The sequence below is a fragment of the Mytilus edulis genome, chromosome 8 (assembly GCF_963676685.1).
Source record: "Mytilus edulis chromosome 8, xbMytEdul2.2, whole genome shotgun sequence".
Classification (NCBI taxonomy): domain Eukaryota; kingdom Metazoa; phylum Mollusca; class Bivalvia; order Mytilida; family Mytilidae; genus Mytilus; species Mytilus edulis.
Window position 1 is genome coordinate 7,576,100 of NC_092351.1, and position 16,549 is coordinate 7,592,648.

The 16,549-nt window shown below is 32.3% G+C and overlaps 1 protein-coding gene across 10 annotated transcripts in view; it reads left to right on the forward strand.

Annotated features, from left to right (window-relative positions):
* Positions 1 to 16,549, forward strand: part of LOC139484715 (nuclear pore complex protein Nup98-Nup96-like) — a 75,275-nt gene that overhangs the window by 20,718 nt on the left and 38,008 nt on the right. For 5 of the 10 annotated variants that reach the window (XM_071268593.1, XM_071268595.1, XM_071268591.1 and 2 more), the window contains exons 2-9: positions 3,804 to 3,882; positions 4,154 to 4,390; positions 5,874 to 6,005; positions 8,508 to 8,609; positions 13,535 to 13,686; positions 14,259 to 14,388; positions 15,119 to 15,327; positions 16,367 to 16,495. In XM_071268593.1, the coding sequence (XP_071124694.1) occupies positions 3,837 to 3,882; positions 4,154 to 4,390; positions 5,874 to 6,005; positions 8,508 to 8,609; positions 13,535 to 13,686; positions 14,259 to 14,388; positions 15,119 to 15,327; positions 16,367 to 16,495 (1,137 nt within the window). In that variant the 5' untranslated portion in view covers positions 3,804 to 3,836. Of the gene's footprint in view, positions 1 to 3,803; positions 3,883 to 4,153; positions 4,391 to 5,873; positions 6,006 to 8,507; positions 8,610 to 13,534; positions 13,687 to 13,735; positions 13,778 to 14,258; positions 14,389 to 15,118; positions 15,328 to 16,366; positions 16,496 to 16,549 lie in introns of those variants that run through there. The other 5 variants (XM_071268597.1, XM_071268599.1, XM_071268596.1 and 2 more) reach the window with 2 other exon arrangements.

Consider the following 16,549-nt stretch of genomic DNA (forward strand, 5'->3'; position numbering starts at 1 on the left):
AGCATCCAATAATATTTGTTATAATATTTTCTATTCAATTAATTAATAACTGTTACCAAGTACATAGTGAATATGTTGTTGTGTATTTAGGTAAACAAGGAAACCAAAGTGAATATGTTGTTGTGTATAAAGGTAAACAACGAAGCCCTTACCCAACTGTTGTTCTAACAATTAGACAATTATTAAAATAAAATGGAAAACTATGAGTCCCTTTCAATAAATCAAACTTTCATGCCAAATAATTAGCAAATTTAAGGTGTTTTTTTTTCAGTAAAGTTTAAACAGCATTAAACCAAAAATCCCGTAAAATGCTCAACTGGTTAAAATAATGCATAAAAATATCCAATATCTCATGTATTAGTCCAAATAATTATGACGTCTGGCAAGGATATTTTATTTTTTTTCTAGGACGCCTTCCTACGACGTTCGTAGGAAGGCGTCCCAGAAAATAATTAACATAGCCTTGCGGTCATAGGAAGGTGTCCCAGAATAAAATTTAAAAAGCCTTGCCAGACGTAATAATTATTTGGACTACTCATATATATTACATTAAAAATACACCAAAAAAGTCATTTAGTTGAGAAAAATAAATATATATACAAAATGTACATGAACACCCAAAAATGTGAAAGTTAGTATTTAACTCTTTTTGCTTAAATACTGAAAAAATTCTGGCAACCCCTTTCTTATTTTTACTCTTTTTGCTTAAAATACTGTTAAAAATATATATTTAACATGGGTGACGAATTGACTATATCAGGTGTCGATTTAACCAGGTGCTGATTTGTCCAGGTGCCAATTTAACCAGGTGCTGGTTTGACTAGAATTCTTTGACAAATGTTTGAAATTACCTGAGTTTCATTAGACCTTTGATAACAGTAACAAAAAGATTATTTACTTAATATTTTGTGGGAGAAGGGGGTTCAGACTGTGGTATCAGGTCTGTTCGCGCCCAAGGTCCGTTCGCACTCTACTCATTCGCGCCCAATTTTAATTCAAATTCAAGTTGAATAATTGGAAAATCATGATTGTTGTTTTAAATTGCTTTGGTGTAAATACTGAATGTATTTATAGCTTGGTATGAGTAAAACATTGAAGATTTTAAAGGAAAAACACAAAAGATAATTGTTTTTAACAGCTTGGTCCCTTTGATCTGAAACAACGAAGCAATAAAATATAGGAACCAAAATATAGCAATCCACTATTATAACCAAAACATGATAAAATTTATACAACACACAGAAAAAAACATAGTCAGAATCTCACTTCATTTTGAAACAAGTCAATGAAACAAAGTTATAGCAATACATTAACCAAAACATGATTAAGAGTTATTCAACACAAAATAAAACGTTGACAAAATACCACTTTATTTAGAAAGGATTATTATTATTTTTAACAATACCCTATCCAAAACATGATTAAGATTTATTCATCACTTTATTTTGAGACAATGACAACAATTATACTTATAAGAAAACACTTGCTTACAGAGTTATTAAACACAAAACCAATTAAGATTGGGTGCGAACATGTAGGGTGTGAAAGTGAAAGGGGGCGAACATGAGTGGGCGCAAACGTGAATGGGGCGCGAACGGACCCGGATTCAGACTGTACCAGTGAGAAATATACAAGCCTTTCTACGGTATTTATTTGTACAAATTCAGGTAGTCTTGACCTATTTATTTATCTTAAAAAAAAACCAGCCAGTTGTCACCTTCACTTCACACACACACATATACAAGTATCAATTATATGCTTACGAGACATGTTGCATTGTTAAACTAATTAAGGTATGTGAAAATCAAGACTTGCATAAAAACTATCCCAATATTAGAGACAGTGGCGTCATTTTTCTTCAGAGCTTTCAGCTCTTTGATTGTATCTGGAAGTGAATATAACTTTTTAAAAATATAGAGTTTTTTCTCCAAGTAATATAAAAAATTCTTCTTTCCTAAAAAAAAACCCTTCTCAAAACTGTTGACAAGACTGTTTAAGACTCTTTTCTTTGAATTTAAGACATACATGTAAAATAAATATATACATGTAGATATAAACAAACCCCTTGCCATCACATTTTGTTTAAATTAATTTCTCATTCAAATTTGACTTTGGAAGTTAAAGAGATCATCCTTTCTGATGCAGACCAAGAAAAGAAGAAAACCAATAAGTTAAAATTTTATTCTTCATTATTTTTCAATTTGCTGAACAACTCCTGTTCAAATACAAATTTGCCTCCTTTCCCCTGCTCCTTACAGTAGCTTCAAAACATAACTAGATTCTCGTACTGGAGCCAGGGTCAGGGACGACCGTCTGTCCAATGAGTTTTAAATTCTCGGACCCGTTTATCCTCGTATTTTTTTTAGCCTCCATAACTTGATCGGACTTGCGAGACGGCCTTTTTGGTGTCTTTCATGGTCTCGCACTTTCCAACAGTGAAGCCATGTATATTAAACGATGTGTACACTTACGAAATGAAAACAAAACTGGTTCCACTTCTTCATAAAATTAACGGTAACCAGTCACTGAAGTTGTCCTAAAAACCAATCGGCTAAAATACACACAATGTCAAGCGGGCAGTTACGAATTAATATCTTCCGACGCAAAAATTTTCAATGTTTTTTTTTATTTTCTGTTATGATTATATTTTATTAAGTCTATGCAACATAAATCAATCAATAATTACCAAAATTTGCCATTTTCAAAACACGTGGTACTAACCGTTTTCGCTTTGTTGTTTTTTTTATTTTGAACAATCGGTTATTAGGGAGACCGTCAAAACTGGTTTACGGAATTTTTGCAAGGAAGAGAGTATCAGTTTATTAATATCGATAGCGTTGGGTGACATTCTGCGTTAATATAACGGCAACGATTAAAAAAGTGCACACAGATATGCACTAGACCGGTCAGACTATCGGCAGTGTACGTTAACTAGTTCGAGCTTATTTAAACTAGACACAGGCTTCGGGCTACCGCTTAACGTCGCAGACTGAAACCGTATATAGATTTTAATTTTACTAGAATTCTAGAAATTTGTCCATAGTTCTGTCTGAAATTGTTCCCATCATGCCATTTTTATGCCCTACCTACAATAGTAGAGGGGCATTATGTTTTCTGGTCTGTGCGTCCGTTCGCTTAAGGTTAAAGTTTTTGGTCAAGGTAGTTTTTGATGAAGTTGAAGTCCAATCAACTTCAAACTTATTACACATGTTCCCCATGATATGATCTTTCTAATTTTAATGCCAAATTATAGTTTTGACCCCAATTTCATGGTCCACTGAACATAGAAAATGATAGTGCGAAATTCAGGTTAAAGTTTTTGGTCAAGGTAGTTTTTGATGAAGTTAAAGTTACATCAACTTGAAACTTAGTACACATGTTCCCTATGATATGATATGATATTTCTAATTTTTATTCCAAATTAAAGTTTTTACCCAATTTCACTGTCCACTGAACATAGAAAATGATAGTGCGAGTGGGGTATCCGTGTACTAAGGACACATTCTTGTTTATTCATAAATGCCAAAACCAAATAACTTTATGGAATTCATAGATTTCAAGAACTGTGATGTTGTTACATGTAATGAATCTCAAGCTTGCATCGTTATCTAGAGCAAAATCTTTGAGACCCAATTTTGTTATGGATACTTTCATGAAGCTAACCTTGTACATGTTGTATGAGGAATAAAGGGTAATAAAGTTATAAAACTGAATTTGTAGATGAATACAGTTGTTAAATTAGTTAAAATAAGATGCCTTATCCAAATGAACAGGAACATTATTTTAGTTTACTTATGTTTCAGTTGATTTAAAGAAGCTTTTAAAGTAAAGTAAGGATGTTTGGAGCTAAACCAACAGGATTTGCCTTTGGTAATACTGCAAGTGAGTAAAATATTATAAATTGGTATCATCCCAAATATAGCTTTCAAATAACAGAGCATGACAGTGTCTGTAGCTATCATATGTGATAAAGAAGTTTATTTAAATATTAGTGACTAACAATGATGGTTAAAAATAAAAATACTTTATTTTTTATAAAAAATATCCACTTACAATATCATTTAATTTCTGTTTCATGGAAGTCATTGATATATGCCCTACATCTGCTTTTATTCATAAAGCTTAAATTGCATTTGTAAATCTTTATTTTCAGATAACTTTGGACAAACAGCAGGATTTGGTGGTGGAAACTCAACATTTGGTTCTGCCAAGCCAACAGGAACTGCATTTGGTACTCCAGGTGGTGGTGGTGGTGTCTTTGGAGCGGCCACCCCAGCTGCCACACCTGGTGGGGGTTTGTTTGGACAACAGAATCCAAGTTCTACTGGTGGTGGATTGTTTGGGGCCACACAGCCACAGAACCCAGGTTTTGGACAGTCATCAGGTTTCAGTATGTGCTGGTATTTTGTTAGACAACATTTTATCAGTTTTATCATTCATTACTAATGCATGAGTGTTGTCAATTCATTGTAACTCAGGGAATATCAGTTTTATCAGTCATTGATTACTAATGCACGAATGTTGTTGGTTCATTGTAATTTGTGGAATATCAGTTCAATCACACTTGAAATTCATGGAATATCTTTTTATGCCCACCTATTAAAGATAGTAGAGCAGCGTTATGTCTTCTGGTCTGTGCATCAGTTCATTCGTCTGTCCTGCTTCAAGTTAAACTTTTTGGTCGAGGTAGTTTTTGAAGAAATTGAAGTCCAATCAACTTGAAAATTAGTATACATGTTCCCTACCATATGATCTTTCTAATTTAAATGCTGAATTAGATTTTGTCCAAATTTTATGGTCCACTGAACATAGAAAATGATAGTGCTATGGACACATTCTTGTTCATCATACATTTATTTCTAATGCATGAATGTTGTCAGGTAGTGGTAACTCATGGAACACAGTTTTATCATACAACACAATTAAATGCATGAAATTTGTCAGTTCATTGACATTCATGGAATATCAGATTTATCATACAATACCAGTCTGTGCCAAACTGCTGAAGGGTTTGTCTGCCCGTGAAAAAAAAATGAATTTTTCGACAATATATTCAACCAAAAATTCCTAAAAATTCTGTGACCGAATGATATTTTGTCTGACATTTTGTCTGTCAGACAGAGTTTGGGATGAATACAATTAAATGCATGAAAGTTTTCAGTTCATTGATATTCATTATGTTCATGCAATATCACTTTTATCATACTAGTAATTCATGCAATATCACTTTTATCATACTAGTAATTCATGCAATATCACTTTTATCATACTAGTAATTCATGCAATATCACTTTTATCATACAATTACATTAATAATTATATAATGCACGAATGTTGTCAGTTCATTGTAACATGTAGAAATTTTTATTTTTACTGGCTGTAATTTGACATTAATCGTCAGCTCATAGGTTTGAACATACATTTTGGTTCCAATTCAAAAGCCTAGCTTGATACAGCATGTAATGATCATTACAGTAGACATACTTGAGTGTCTACAAAGATTAAAAGTGAAGTTTGCTGGATAGACCATGAAAACATTATTACCTTCCTTAACAGATCTTTACACAAGTAACAAAAGGAGAACAAAAACCTGTATGACCTGTAACAATATTTACAACAGCTATATAAAATTCATGGTTCACGTAACAAACAAGCAAATGTATATTTTAAGGCATGAAGAACCACAACAATAAGATCATCTGTATTAAAACCGTGTTCTTCATCTGTTTCAGTGTGTGTCATTTATTTTCTGTAAGTCAGATTTGTTTATCTTTCAAATCATAATTATGGGATATCATTATTTTGATGTACACAGCTTTCAAATGTCAGCCAACAAAATAACAACTAATTGACTGTTGTGTCTAATATTACAGCCTTTGGAGCAACACCAACAGCAAGTAGTTCTGGTGGGGGGTTGTTTGGACAGCAACAACAAAGTGCAGGAGGGCTGTTCTCTACACCAGCTACAAACACAGGATTTGGTGCCAAGCCAACAGGATTTGGAGGTTTGTCATAGTTCTATATAGATTTACTGAATAAACATGGACAAAACTATTTTTAAAACTTTGAAAAATGCATTTATTGTAACATGTGTAATATTTGTTTGCATTTTTTGATAAAAAAATTTGATTCATATTTTGTTTTGTTTCCAACTTTGTTATGTTTTATACAAAAACATATTACCGTTGAGGTGTATTTTCAATAACATTACAGAAAAGCATGTGATAATAACCGGAAGCAGTTGATCAGTGATTTTGCTATCGCTCGTCACTTTCGTAATTTACGAAACAATTTTCAAATTGACGAAAGTATTTCAAATCAATTTCGTCACTTAAATTTTGAAAATGTAAAAATATTTTCGTATTAAAATCCTATAAATCTACCTGTCTGTATGTTTTTTGACAAGTTTATGACCCCCAAGTAATTAAAATTTGCAACAGGTGTTACAAGTTGTGATTTCAACTAATCCGCTTATCGCCATCCGATGGGTCACTAATCCGTTAATTAAACCTCATAATTATTTTCCTCAGGAAAATCAGTCAGTCGGCATTTCATCAACTAGGAGTACAGTTTTTGTCATTTGATAAAAACTGTTTCCCCCAGGATTTGTCACATTTGAATTTCAATATTTCTCAAACGATCACAATTTGAAGTTCCTTTGTCATTTGAACGCATTTTCGTCATACTTGAATTTTCACTAAAAACTTCAGTCATTTCTTTAAATTACAAATAAGTTTTATCATTGGGTACAATTATACCATTATTTTCTACAAGTACATGATAAACATATTTATATAATCATAAGGAAATAGTTTGGTACTTATACAACATGTATATATACAGGGTTTCCCCTGGGTCAATTATTTTTTTCGCCACCTCTTTCGCCAAAACAATATATTTTTCGCCACTTTATTATTTTTTTCACCAAGTAACATAACTATATTTTCGTTTAAAATTTACCTTTTTTCTACCCCTCCCCCTCCCCTCCCTTTAATCAGATGATTTTGCCCCATTGTGTCTATGATTATTCTCTCAAACTTATTTATAGTCTACATTTTAATGAATAAACGCTAAAAATTTACTTTAAAACAACAGACTATTTTAAAAGGGAAAAATATTCATTGTATTTTAAACAACTTTTCTAAATGAGGGGGCTACTGAGTCCAAATAATTATGACGCCTGGCAAGGAAGGCGTTCCAGTAAAAAATTAAAATAGCCTTGCCAGACGTCATAATTATTTGGACTAGGGGCCACTATACTTTTAATAATAAAGCAGATATAAGTCCTGGAATATAACAAAATAAGTGGATATGTTTTGATTATATAATACCAGTATAGTTCGCAGGGAAAGTTTCTTTAAAAGAAAAATACTGATGTGCCCTTTTGTACTAAGAAGTGGTTTTTACAACAAAACAAAAGCTTTTATCACATGAAATTGATCCCTCATTTCATGTGTAGTCATTACATTGAAGGGTTACTCTCATTTGAGGGGTTGTTCCCAACCTTTTGGATAGATTTCTTCATAACGACAGTTTTCTTTTCTTGACCATCGTAAATGAAAAAGTTGAGACGTAAAACTATGCTTGAAACACGTGTGTCACTCAAACGACTTTAAAGTAGTCTCCCTAATCAATTACCTATATTAAAGTCAAAGGATAATTAAAGTTTTAAATCGGAGATTTTTCTTGCTTTTGAACATTTTTCGTCACAACAACAGCTTTCTTTTCTAAACTATCTTTAAAAGGAGAGGAGACGTCAAAAGTTTGCTTCAAACACGTGCGTCGCAAAGTGGTAAATAAATTCTGTATGTGACATTTAGCGGAAGCCATTTAACCATATCATTTTGTCAAACAATTCAATCAACACCTTTATTAATTAGTCCTTTGTTGTTGATAGCTATAAAATGCAATCAGCTGATTATTGATTTTTTTGTCCAAATCTTAATGAGGTCAAAGTGAATTCCGAGTATTGTCTGATCGGGTAAAGTCCGAGAAAATCGAAAAAAAGTAAATAAACAAGATGGAGGAAAATAAATCGTTATATATATTTCTTTCGCCAAATTCTTTCGCAAATGAAGAATTTTTATCGCCACAATTATTATTTTTTCGCAAATTGCGAAAATGGCGACCGCCAGCGGAAACCCTGTATATATATATGTATTGATTAGATTGATGAAAATAAAAGTAAAATTTAGAACTTCAGAATGTATTATATAAAATTGAATTGAAATAAAGAACATTTGATTTGAAGAAATGAGCATAAACTTACATGAAATCAGTTTACAATGGTTACTTTTACATTGACTCTTGACTACAAACATGCTTTCAGCTTGGAAGAATATAGTTCATACACAGATATAACGTACAAATTGTAAACTTTATATTTAACATATAACTATGATAACTGAATCATTAATGTTATTTAAAGTAGAACAAATAAGGTAATTTGTCAAAAATCTGTGTTTGCATGTTGAGAATTGTTGAAATGAGTTATTGATATTTATTAGCAAGCTTTGGAGCAAGTACCGGTACACCAGCTGGTGGAATATTTGGTCAAACACAACAACAACAGACACCATCTTTGTTTGGACAAGCTGGCACAAGTGCAGGTAATAATATTGAAAGTTTTTGGTCCTGGTGGCCAGAGAGGGGTAAGGTTTAGACTATTGTCCAATGTTGATTGAATTTAATTTGACATAATTTGTATGTTAAATCAATTCCATGAGTTACGAACTAACCCTGATACATTATATTGGGATATTGATGTTGGTTTCTTGTTATTTTTGGAAAGAAAAAAAGCTGTTCTATTTATTGAGTGTTAACTTTTTTTATGTACCACCTAACCTGGGGGCAATATATTTTTAGTCTGTGTGTCCATTAGTTTGTCTGTCTGATTCAGGTGAAAGTTTTTGGTCAAGGTAGTTTTTATACGACCGCAAAATTTGAAAAATTTTTCGTCGTATATTGCTATCACGTCGGCGTCGGCGTCGTTGTCGTCGTACGGCGTCCGAATACTTTTAGTTTTCGCACTCTAACTTTAGTAAAAGTGAATGGAAATCTATGAAATTTTAACACAAGGTTTATGACCACAAAAGGAAGGTTGGTATTGATTTTGGGAGTTTTGGTCCCAACATTTTAGGAATTAGGGGCCAAAAAGGGCCCAAATAAGCATTTTCTTGGTTTTCGCACTATAACTTTAGTTTAAGTTAATAGAAATCTATGAAATTTTGACACAAGGTTTATGACCACAAAAGAAAGGTTGGGATTGATTTTGGGAGTTTTGGTTCCAACAGTTTAGGAATTAGGGGCCAAAAAAGGGCCCAAATAAGCATTATTCTAGGTTTTCGCACAATAACTTTAGTTTAAGTAAATAGAAATCAATGTAATTTAAACACAATGTTTATGACCACAAAAGGAAGGTTGGTATTGATTTTGGGAGTTTTGGTCCTAACAGTTTAGGAATAAGGGGCCCAAAGGGTCCAAAATTGAACTTTGTGTGATTTCATCAAAAATTGAATAATTGGGGTTCTTTGATATGCCGAATCTAACTATGTATGTAGATTCTTAACTTTTGGTCCCGTTTTCAAATTGGTCTACATTAAGGTCCAAAGGGTCCAAAATTAAACTTAGTTTGATTTTAACAAAAATTGAATCCTTGGGGTTCTTTGATATGCTGAATTTAAAAATGTACTTAGATTTTTAATTATTGGCCTAGTTTTCAAGTTGGTCCAAATGGGGGTCTAAAATTAAACTTTGTTTGATTTCATCAAAAATTGAATAAATGGGTTCTTTGATATGCAAAATCTAACTGTGTATGTAGATTCTTAATTTTTGGTCCAGTTTTCAAATTGGTCTACATTAAGGTCCAAAGGGTCCAAAATTAAACTAAGTTTGATTTTAACAAAAATTAAATTCTTGGGCTTATTTGATATGCTTTATCTAAATATGTACTTTGATTTTTATATGACCGCAAAATTTGAAAAAATTTTCGTCGTATATTGCTATCATGTCGTCGTCGGCGGCGTCGTCGTCGTCGTCCTGCGTCCGAATACTTTTAGTTTTCGCACTCTAACTTTAGTAAAAGTGAATGGAAATCTATGAAATTTTAACACAAGGTTTATGACCACAAAAGGAAGATTGGTATTGATTTTGGGAGTTTTGGTCCCAACATTTTAGGAATTAGGGGCCAAAAAGGGCCCAAATAAGCATTTTCTTGGTTTTCGCACTATAACTTTAGTTTAAGTTAATAGAAATCTATGAAATTTTGACACAAGGTTTATGACCACAAAAGAACGGTTGGGATTGATTTTGGGAGTTTTGGTTTCAACAGTTTAGGCATTAGGGGCCAAAAAAGGGCCCAAATTAGCATTATTCTTGGTTTTCGCACAATAACTTTAGTTTAAGTAAATAGAAATCAATGAAATTTAAACACAATGTTAATGACTACAAAAGGAAGGTTGGTATTGATTTTGGGAGTTTAGGTCCCAACAGTTTAGGAATTAGGGGCCAAAAAGGGACGCAAATAAGCATTTTTCTTGGTTTTCGCACCATAACGTTAGTATAAGTAAATAGAAATCTATGAAATTTAAACACAAGGTTTATGACCATAAAAGGAAGGTTGGGTTTGATTTTGGGAGTTTTGGTCCTAACAGTTTAGGAATAAGGGGCCCAAAGGGTCCAAAATTGAACTTTGTGTGATTTCATCAAAAATTGAATAATTGGGGTTCTTTGATATGCCGAATCTAACTATGTATGTAGATTCTTAATTTTTGGTCCCGTTTTCAAATTGGTCTACATTAAGGTCCAAAGGGTCCAAAATTAAACTTAGTTTGATTTTAACAAAAATTGAATCCTTGGGGTTCTTTGTTATGCTGAATTTAAAAATGTACTTAGATTTTTAATTATTGGCCTAGTTTTCAAGTTGGTCCAAATGGGGGTCCAAAATTAAACTTTGTTTGATTTCATCAAAAATTGAATAAATGGGTTCTTTGATATGCCAAATCTAACTGTGTATGTAGATTCTTAATTTTTGGTCCAGTTTTCAAATTGGTCTACATTAAGGTCCAAAGGGTCCAAAATTAAACTAAGTTTGATTTTAACAAAAATTAAATTCTTGGGCTTATTTGATATGCTTTATCTAAATATGTACTTTGATTTTTGATTATGGGCCCAGTTTTCAAGTTGGTCCAAATCAGGATTCCATATCAAGTATTGTGCAATAGCAAGAAATTTTCAATTGCACAGTATTGCACAATAGCAAGAAATATCTAATTGCACAATATTGTGCAATAGCAATTAATTTTCAATTGGAGTTATCTTTCTTTGTATAGAATAGTAGTTGATAATATATGTTGGAAATTTGCCAGACATGACTATGATGTCATTTTATATTTTCATTTGCCAATAACTTTATGTAAATAACTTCATTGGAAATTTGCCAATATAAAATGTTGCTGATGAAGCTTTTTTTCCTTATCTTATCTAAAATGTTTTTAGATAATGTATGTTGGACATTTGCCAGACATGACTATGATGTCATTTTCTATTTTTATTTGCCAATAACTTTATGTTAATAACTTCATTGGAAATTTGCCAATATAAAATGTTGCTGATGAAGTTTTTTTTATTGTTTTATACAATAAACAATGTATATTCACTTTTACTACCAACCAATCTTTACCATTCAGTGATAACAAGCACTTTATTTTATATTTTAATATTTTATGATGTATTTAAAAGAGTAGTTATTGTTGCAAACTCCATTAGAAATTTGAATTGATATCAGTTTTGGAAAAAGGGAAACGGGGATGTGAAAAAAGGAGGGGGGGTTTAATTTTTGTCATTTCAGATTTCATAAATAAAAAGAAAATTTCTTCAAACATTTTTTTGAGAGGATTAATATTCAACAGCATAGTGAATTGCTCAAAGGCAAAAAAAACTTTTAAGTTCATTAAACCACATTCATTCTGTGTCAGAAACCTATGCTGTGTCAACTATTTAATTTTAGATTTAAAAAGTTTGAAGAAGAAATTTTTAATTGATTTGTAAAATCTTGACATTTGTTTTGTGTAAAAAAAAAACATGTAATGTCAAAAATTTGATCACAATCCAAATTCAGAGCTGTATCACGCTTGAATGTTTTGTCCATACTTGCCCCAACTGTTCAGGGTTCGACCTCTGCGGTCGTATAAAGCTGCGCCCTGCGGAGCACCTGGTTGATTATGGGCCCAGTTTTCAAGTTGGTCCAAATCAGGATTCCATATGAAATATTGTGCAATAGCAAGAAATTTTCAATTGCACAGTATTGCACAATAGCAAGAAATATCTAATTGCACAATATTGTGCAATAGCAATTAATTTTCAATTGGAGTTATCTTTCTTTGTATAGAATAGTAGTTGATAATATATGTTGGAACTTTGCCAGACATGACTATGATGTCATTTTCTATTTTTATTTGCCAATAACTTTATGTAAATGACTTCATTGGAAATTTGCCAATATAAAATGTTGCTGATGAAGCTTTTTTTCCTTATCTTATCTAAAATGTTTTTAGATAATGTATGTTGGACATTTGCCAGACATGACTATGATGTCATTTTCTATTTTTATTTGCCAATAACTTTATGTAAATAACTTCATTGGAAATTTGCCAATATAAAATGTTGCTGATGAAGTTTTTTTTATTGTTTTATACAATAAACAATGTATATTAACTTTTACTACCAACCAATCTTTACCATTCAGTGATAACAAGCACTTTATTTTACATTTTAATATTTTATGATGTATTTAAAAGAGTAGTTATTGTTGCAAACTCCATTAGAAATTTGAATTAATATCAGTTTTGGAAAAAGAGAAACGGGGATGTGAAAAAAAAAGGGGGGGGGGGGGGGGGGGGGGGGGGGGGGTTAAATTTTTCTCATTTCAGATTTCATAAATAAAAAGAAAATTTCTTCAAACATTTTTTTGAGAGGATTAATATTCAACAGCATAGTGAATTGCTCAAAGGCAAAAAAAAACTTTTAAGTTCATTAGACCACATTCGTTCTGTGTCAGAAACCTATGCTGTGTCATGATCAACTATTTAATTTTAGATTTAAAAAGTTTGAAGAAGAAATCTTTAATTGATTTGTAAAATCTTGACATTTGTTTTGTGTAAAAAAAAACCATGTAATGTCAAAAATTTGATCACAATCCAAATTCAGAGCTGTATCACGCTTGAATGTTTTGTCCATACTTGCCCCAACTGTTCAGGGTTCGACCTCTGCGGTCGTATAAAGCTGCGCCCTGCGGAGCACCTGGTTGATGATGTTTAAATCCAATAAACTTGGAATTTGGTACACATGTTCCCTATGATATGATCTTTCTAATTTTAATGCCATATAAGAGTTTTTATTCAAATCTCATCAGCCACTGAACATAATGATTGTGCGAGTGTGATATCCATCTACTATGGACACATTTGTGTTTTCAATTAAATAGAGCTGATGTAATTTTGAAATTAATTTAAGAGTTGTCTTTGACATTTTTCAGGCTTTGGTGGAAATGTTGCCAGTGGAACAACACTGAAATTTAATGCACCATCCAGTTCAGATACAATGGTGAAAAATGGGCAAACAACAAATATCAACACCAGACACCAGTGCATCACAGCTATGAAGGAGTACCAAATGAAAAGCTTAGAGGTAATTTTAACATTTATTCAGACTTAAACTTTTACCCATAAGGCATCGGTGTGTCACAGCTATGAAGGAGTACCAAATGAAAAGTTTAGAGGTAATTTTAACATTTATTCAGACTTCAAACTTTTACCCATAAGGCATCGGTGTGTCACAGCTATGAAGAAATACCAAATGAATAGTTTAGAGGTAATTTTAACATTTATTCAGACTTAAACTTTTACCCATAAGGAATCAGTGCATCACAGCTATGAAGTAATACCACATGAAAAGTTGTCATTTAATATTAAGTTGTAATTTTTTACTCAGAAAACATGAGAAATGGAGTATGTGTAAGTAAGACAGCTACCAATTGACACAAAAAACTAAAAGCCACACTGTTACTCCGCCTACCCATTGAATTTAAGTGTTAATCTTATTTACAATGTCTGGACACACTACCAAACAAAGTTTGCAAGCACGGCATATAAACTTGATCTGTATGCTTTATTATTATAAATGTATGGTTAAAATAGTGTTGAAGATAGTACTTATATATATATAAAAAGTATATGCCAATGGTTTTCTCTCATGTTTAGGAATTAAGAATGGAAGATTATGCTGCTAACCGGAAGGGTAAACAGCCAGGAAGTGGAGGGTTATTTGGAACTCAACCAACAGCTACCCAACAACAAAGTACAGGATTTAACTTTGGAATGACTGCAAGTCGTAAGTACTCTTAATACTGCATGGATCTCATCTGGTAAGAGATATCACCTTGAGATAAATCCTGAAATACAGACAACAAGCTACTATTCAGTAACAACTCAATCATTCTGGGATGCTGATGTTAAATATTGAGGGACTATTCAGTAAACAACTCAATCATTCTGGGATGCTGATGTTAAATATTGAGGGACTATTCAGTAACAACTCAATCATTCTGGGATGCTGATGTTAAATATTGAGGGACTATTCAGTAACAACTCAATCATTCTGGGATGCTGATGTTAAATATTGAGGGACTATTCAGTAAACAACTCAATCATTCTGGGATGATGATGTTAAATATTGAGGGAATGAAGGATTATACATGAATTAAGATATAAGTTGTTCACTCTTATTGGCAACCTAATAAAATATTTAGTGACGCACATTATATAGTTTCCCTTAAAACTGCAGTACAACTCTTTAGAAAATACTTAATTTGAATGCATGGCTTACTATTAAAATTTGTTTCAAATATAAAAATTGTCTTAACTAAGTAATGCAAAATTCTTAAAGGAAGTTGTAATGCAAATCTTAAATATCAGCTTTAAAATAAAATTGGCCTGGGTAGGTTTCAAATCAACCTTGAACCAACCGTGCAAGGGCTGTATAGCCAGTCTAGATCGTTAAAAACTTCCATTTGTTGTCAACCGTGATATTTATTTGATTTATAAAATTTTTGCACTTTCAGCATTTGGTCAACAACAGCAGCAGCAGCAACAACAACAACCGGCTTCAACTGGATCAACATTATTTGGAGCCCAGCCACAGAGTTCTGCAGGAGCATTATTTGGTCAAGCTAACAAACCATTGTTTGGAACTGCAACAACTAGCACTGCAGGCTTTGGATTTGGTGGCAGTACTGGTACTGGAAATTCTTTGTTTGGAAATCAAAATAAGGTGTGTTATTTGTCAGATTTCACAAAAAAAACTTACGACTAAGATTTATCTTAAGTATACTGAATTGTTCATGACTTACAATCTTATTCGTAAGTTTCTTTGTGAAATCCACTCCTGGGTATCTTTTGCTCAAAACTTTATTTCACAGCCATTTGAACTTTTGCTTAATTTAAATGTTATTTTATGATAGATTAGTTTAAGGGGGAACAGATAATAGTAGGTCAGTTCATTTAGGAATGCAATTTTATTAGCATCAGCACATCTCATATCCATAGAGATTATCTTACCCTTGCTCCTCAGCCATGGTGCATTGACTTTGGAACTTTTTAATAGTTTACATGTCAAAGAATTATGAGATAACTGTATTGTATTTGAAGCTTTAAGGATGTCCATCAGTAGTTTTACTGTCGCAAATTTAGTTTACCTTGCGACGTGTATTGGAGACAGGTAAACAGGTATTTGCAGCAGTAACACTACCGATGGACGTCCGCAAAGCTTCAAATACAATACAGTTATCTCTATTCTAATGCAAAACAAGTTCATAATTAAATTTCCATCATTATTTCAGTGTAAAATCTTCATTAAAAATAATTCCGAGAAAAGATGTTATCTTTGGTCCCTACACCAGGTGACATCATAGGTATGCTTCCGGCATCAAACATAAACACTGGGTGTTTTCAGGCTTCTGTGCTGCTTTAGAATGTAATAAAATTTGATAAAAAGAAGATTTTTAGGTGCAACATGTGAGTTTTTTGGCTTATTATTGTAGAAATTATATGTCAATACATTCAGCAATTCAAAATGTCGGCTTTCTTTATTTACAGACAAGGAGATAGAAAATTTTACGCTAACTGTCATCCAATTAGAACCATTAATACAAAATAATTGCATTAGAATTGTCATTTCAATTTCAGCATTTACATTTTACTGTCAAAATTACATACAGGGGAATATCTCTGTCTTAACAGTTAATTAAAATGATATACAAAGTTTTTAATGTATAATATACTTTCAAACTTCATTTTTGCTTTGTTTTCAGCCTCTATTTGGAAGTACCCAGGCAGCTACAACACAGTCTTCATTATTTGGTAGCACAGGAACTGCAGGTTTTGGAGCATCCACTGGTTTTGGTGGAGGGACAGGAGGATTCGGTACTAGTACCTCCACGGTTAGTATTATGATTTTAAAAAGATTTATATTACTAATACAACTTTGGTGCTCT